Source organism: Mchenga conophoros, linkage group LG1, assembly GCF_057382185.1.
Source record: "Mchenga conophoros isolate Kocher_MC1m ecotype Shallow Benthic linkage group LG1, M_conophoros_male_GT1.1, whole genome shotgun sequence".
Classification (NCBI taxonomy): domain Eukaryota; kingdom Metazoa; phylum Chordata; class Actinopteri; order Cichliformes; family Cichlidae; genus Mchenga; species Mchenga conophoros.
The window spans coordinates 29241357-29247564 of record NC_140526.1 but is presented as its reverse complement, the minus strand read 5'-3'; the positions used below and the strand labels follow the sequence as shown (position 1 = coordinate 29247564).

The following is a 6208-nucleotide window of genomic DNA, read 5'->3' as shown; positions in this document are numbered from 1 at the left end:
TAGCTTTATTTTAGAGAAACGCAAACGATGAAGGACTTTGAACTGCCTAAGTTGTAATCTGGCATTAACAGAGCATTCTTTAATCTTCTTCAACCCATTGGCCCACAAAGTGTCCGATATGTCTACTTCCATGTCCTTAACGCAAGCATCCTTGGTGAGGTTTGTAGGTGGTTTAAGTGTAAAAAGTGTAGTAAACTGGCTGATTAGGTGTTTGGGATTTCAATCAAATAATCATAGAAGTCTCTATGAGCAGGTGGCTGATCCAGATGGGAGAACGAGTGTTTAACAAAATTCCTGATTTGTAAGTATCGAAATAAACGAGTGGAGGGAAGCATACATTTTGATTGCAACTGAACAAATGAAGCAAAACAATTGTCGATGTAGAAGTCCTTAATAGTGCGGAGACCTAATTCTGACCAATGATTACACACAGGGTCCATAACGCCAGGTAAAAAAGAAAGGTTTGGCGTTATGGTGCAAAAATGGATAGGTCTGGCACAAAGCACCCCTAACTTGCTTTAGGATCTGAAGAGAATAGAGCTAGGACAAAATCTTTGCTAAAAAAATTTTGGTAGGTATGTTTGGCAGGAAGGACCACAGCCCTTCTGAATAGCAGGAACAGCTGAAACACTGTTCCAGAAAACCCATGTTCTGGTATTGCAAGCCCAATAATATTGCCTGAAAACTGGGAGGCCAAGTCTGCCCTCAGAGGGTTTCTGCAAGTGTGCCTTTGAAATTGTATGGTGTTTATTTGCCCAGATGAAAGACATAATGATAGAGTCAATAGTTTAAAAATGATGATGTGGGAAAGATGGGTATGTTTTGGAAGAGATGAATAAATTTAGGAAGTACCACCATTTTTTTAAGTTTTATTTATTTTTTTATCATTTCATTTACACTCATAGACCACACCTGTTCAACAGCTCCTTAAAGCAAATATCTAATCAACCAATCACACGACAGTTACTACTGAAGTTCAAACTGAGCATCAGAACAGGCAAGGAAGGTGATTTAAGTGACTTTGAACATGGCATGGTTGTTGGTGCCAGACTTGCTGAACTAAGTATTTCAGAAACAGCTGATCTACTGGGATTTTCCCACACAGCCATCCCTAGTGTGCAGCATTTCTCTGGGAGAAAATTCCTTGTTGGTGTCAGAGGTCATAGGAGAATGGCCAGACTCCTTTCAGCTGATAGGAAGGCAAAAGTAACTTAGGTAACTGCTTATTACAACCAAAAGAGGAGAGCAGCTCTGAGCATGCAACATGTCAAACCTTGAAATACAGGAGCTACAGCTACAGAAGACCACACCGGGTCTTGTCAGCCAAGAACAGGAAACTGAGTTTACACTTCATACAGAATCGCCAAAATGCTCCAAGAGAAGATTTGAAAAATATTGCCTGGCTTGTAAAGTCTCAATTTCTGCTGACACAGCTGAATGCTAGGGTCAGCATATAGCATAAAAAACCTGAAAGCGTGCATCCATCCAGCCTTGCATCAGCGGTTCAGGCTGATAGTGGTGTAATAAAAACTGAGTGTCATTAAAACACCTCAACCTAGCTGTTGATGACCATAGCCATCCCTTTACGACCGCAGTGACAGCATGTTCATTGCTGTCAAATGGCCTCCACAGTCACCACATCTCAATACAGTAGAGCACCTTTGAGATGTGGTGGCACATGAAGCCAGCCAACATATCTGCAGCAACTGTGTGATGCAGTCATGTCAATATGGACCAAAATCTCTGAGACATTTTTCCAGCACCTTGTTGAATATGCTACGAAGAATTACAATAGTTCTGGAGGCAAAAGGAGGTCCAACTCAGTGCCAGAAAAGTGTACCTAATAAAGTGGTTCATAAGTATCTATCTCTTTTAATGACTCTGTTCATTTATTGGAATAACAACTTAGTACTGTTTAATCTTTTATTATTAAATTAACCTTTTAGGAGTGAATTAGGACAAATTCATTTCGTCCGTACTGCTTCCATTAATTTCTTTACAATTAAATTTTTTTTATTCTTTAAATTTTTTTTAAGTAAGTGAGTTTAAGTTCATCATCAAACTAACACCACTGAACACTGTTGAAATCACTATTCTTTTTCGGATTAAAATATAAGCAAATGCACACATGTGTCCAGTGCTGACAGTTTGCACGTCTGTCTGACTCACCTAGCTTGGTGGAGGTTTGTCTTTTCCTTTGACCACACCACTAACCAGCCAGCAGATGCCAGTATTAGATCAGAAAGTCTCAGGATACCTTTAGAATCTAACACCAAACTTCACCTGTAAAGAGGAATGTCTGTTTTTATTAACTTGAACAAGACATGAGGTCTTTTTTGGAGTGCGTGTTCATAACTTGACAGGGTAATATTTCTGGAATTTAAGGGTCAGAGCAGAACCATTGTTCCTGTTATCAGAAGCTGTGACTTCTAGCTGTGCTAAAAGGAAATATCTCAGTCTTTTATTTACAGAGCTAGCCCCAGTCAAATAGATTATTTAATAGCGCATTGTGTACACATTCTTTGTGTGTGTGTGTGAACTAAGGTAAAAATGGCTCAATGAAATAGAGCAGATCTCAATCCAGTCTCAATCTCAGGTAAACTATCAAGCTGGACAGCAACCTCACCATCGAATTTGTCATTTGAAGCCTTTCTGTCTCTTAGTGTTTGTGCGCTTTCACTTGTGTGTAAGAAGATACAGCGGAAACTTGACAGTGCCTCGTTCTATTTCAGTGGTCACTGGTATGCCTGCAGTGGTGGATGAGTCTCTAGTTACAGTATCAGCACAATGGAAAAACATTACTCTTGTGTGCAAAAGTCTTATCCTCTTCACTCAGTTTTTTTCGTAAGCCTGTAAAAATATTCAGCAACATTAGTCTACTGCAGTAGAATATGCAGTAGACTATATTTGTAGATTAGAGACAATAGCCACAAGGCAGCGGTGCAAAACTTGCCTGTCACCTTAACAAAACAATGATCGCAGCCGCAGAAAAAAGAGGAAGGAAACCAGTCAAACTAGAAAAACTGGCTGAGTTGCTTTTGTCATCATTATGCAAGGAGAATGCGGCAGTTTTTACAGCTGTCACAGTCCTGCCTTATGAAAGTCTTCTTATCATTTGCTTATCATGTCTTTCCTTCTCGAATGCTGTTCCTTGGCTCTGGAAACAACATAGGTCTATGCGTTTTGTGTACTTCAACTTGTTGAATAGCAACACCCTGCCCTCAGCGGGGAGTGTTCAGTGTTCAAGGTTCAGGAAGATAACGAGAGGTGAGTGGCTGACGCGTAGCTTGTTTTATGTTACCAAAGGCTCGTGTCATATTACCGAAGACAGCAGGCTTGGTGAAACTATCGCCGGATTGAGACTGCTGAGACTTGAACAGACCAGGAACTGGGAGTTTTTTTCTTTTTTTGAAAAAGAAGTTTTGAAGAGGCTAAATAAGCCTGAGTAAGAGGACTTCCTCTTGTTCAAGAACAGTGTTACCATGGGTAAGAAGACACAACCACCTCTGCTGCTTTTGCTGTTTTTGTCAGGGCTTGTTCACTGTTCAGCTACCTTTGTATTTTGGACTGCCAACGTGGAAATAAGCTTTGTGAACAGCTACAATGAGACTGAGGAGAAATATTGTGAGTGTGGGTTGTATGGCCGTAACTCTCTGAGGAAAAGAGCTTCTGGCATCGTTACGCTTCCCGTGGGAGACCCCAAAGGCTGTGGCCCAGATCCTGTGTACGACCGCAATGAAACCTTATCACCGTGGATAGCCCTGGTGAAGAGGGGCAACTGCACCTTCGGTGAGAAGATCAATGCTGCCAAACGCCTCGGAGCAGCTGCTGTTGTTGTGTATAATGTGGACGGCAGTGGAAACAGCACTACACACATGGCACACTCAGATGCAGACGAAATTGTGGCGATCATGATTGGTAACACTCAGGGCATGGAGATTGTCAGGTTGGTGAAAAACGGGATTGATGTTCAAATGATAATTAGTGAAGGCGTGGCTCACGGACCCTGGATGGACACATACTGGCTTTACTTTCTGTCCATTGCCTTTTTCATTGTAACCGCAGCCTCCATCGCCTACTTTGTGTTCATCTCCGCAAACCGTCTCTACAATATGAGCATGAGCAAGCGCAATGAGAAGCGACTGAAATCCAAGGCGAAGAAGGCAATTAAGCGTTTGCAGGTACGCACGCTCAAGAGAGGGGACGAGGAGACCAGTTCGGACTCCTCGATGTGTGCCGTTTGTATCGAATCCTACAAGGTAGGCGATGTGGTGACCGTGCTGACGTGTGATCACATCTTCCACAAAACCTGCATCGAGCCCTGGCTGCTGGAGAGGCGAACCTGCCCTATGTGTAAGTGCGACATCTTGAAGGCCCTGGGCGTTGAGGACGACAGAAAAGAGAGCTTCTCTTCTGAGTCACCGCCAGATGTCACCGTGATCACAGTGACAGGAGACGCCCTGTATGAAGTCCCACTGACTGACCCAGGGAGCCTCGACCCAGAGAGACAGCAGCATCGCTATGACAACAGGGCCTTCGAGGAAGACTCAGAGGCTGCGAGGGGATGAGCAGCAGCAGTGGAAACAAAACAAAGCACAAATCAGGACACAGTTAAATTTCCTATTTAAAAGAGATATTTTTCTGGCACACAGTGATCCAGTGGAATCAAAGTTTAATCTATCAACAGAGGAGACAATGTTCATCTTGCAATGTGGACATGTTAAAATGATTTAAAAAAGAATCCAAGGATTTAAAATGTCAACGAATGTGTGTCATTAACTTAAATGTCAGTGCTTCTTCTTTGTTTTCTGTAAACAGTGGGTGTGTTCATAAATCCGCAGCTCATTAGAATAGAATTGAGCAGTCGTGGAGCGACACCAATGTCAGATAGCTGTTTTGCATAGGCACAAAGCAGTTGATGTTGGTTAGGAAGGAATATAAATATCAGAAAGTGGGGCCAAATTTCTTCCAATAAAAGGCTCAATATTGGGCTGCTCGCAGTAATATACACCAAACGTTTCTTTTTCCTTTAAACTGAAATACAAATGTATTTCTCATAATCCACTTTGTCCTAATCACTGTCCTTTCTTTTTCTGAGTGTTTTTTTTACCATTTGCATCTGGGTTGTCATTCTGGATTTGCAAACACACCCTCATAAACACGCCTTTGTCTGGAAACACTGCATGCCATGCATTTCTCGGGCATGAGTAAATAATACACCTGAGGGCCAGAGGCTCATAGCATGACAGTGTGCTGAAGAAAGGATTTTCATGTTCAGTCAGATCACAACCAGAAGTGAAATGTAATGCAGTCATGTTGTAATAGACATATCTACCTATCTCTCTCTATATATATCTATATATATGTATAAAACAGGCATCTGCAGTGTAGATAATTTTCTTCCCATATGTTTTCTTGGCTGCTGGACGGGGGAATTACTGTGTAATTATCGTGAAATTATTATGTGTACTATCTTTTTAAGTAATACACTGAGACTGGCTTATCACTCAATCAACTTTATGTGTTAATATAAAGGTAACACACTCTGGAAAGTACAGCTGATTTTCATTTGCAGACATAAACTGTTATTGATGAACATGTCTTCCAGGTTTTGCCCGTGCTCTACCTCTGATCTATCACACGGTTAAATATAGGAACGTGTTTGAGATTCTTCCACGATCCAAAGTGTGTCCCTCCATAAAGGATAAAGCTAAAGAATTGTTTCACTTCTTTGTTTTCTGGTGGGATGTGCCGATCATGGTACTAAAAAGATTTTATATCGAATCATTTTCACGGCTGTTTTACAGATTCCAGGAGTCTTAAATTGCACTGTAAAAAAACGAATATTACTTTCTGTATTAAATCACATTGATGCTTTTTAGAATGAAATAAATCCCTCAAAATGAGGCCAACTTAACGAGGACACATACTTGTGAAGTGGTGTTTGTTTGCGTGTGTGTGTTTTGTGGGATATATATACGAACATGAACATGAACGTGAAAAGTATGGTAAAGGAACCTCTCACTTTCAGAGGTGTGTCTCTACAGAGATAACTGTAGGAGAGAAGTGAAATTGTAATTACTCCTGCGTAGGTGGGAGCTGATACACACATACACACCTTAAGCTTCAGTGGGATAATCATCATACCACATAAGTATACGGGCTTGAACGAACAAGCCGAGCAAGCTCGACTACTCCTCAGGTGATC

At 41.4% G+C, this 6208-nt stretch overlaps 1 protein-coding gene across 1 annotated transcript; it reads left to right on the top strand.

Annotated features, from left to right (window-relative positions):
* Window positions 1-3086: 3086 nt before the first annotated feature.
* Window positions 3087-5925, top strand: LOC146583568 (E3 ubiquitin-protein ligase RNF128-like). The gene has a single exon (XM_085273693.1). It carries the CDS (start codon window positions 3483-3485, stop codon window positions 4566-4568), a length of 1086 nt encoding a protein of 361 aa, XP_085129819.1. The 5' UTR covers window positions 3087-3482; the 3' UTR covers window positions 4569-5925.
* The last annotated feature ends 283 nt before the right edge of the window (window positions 5926-6208 follow it).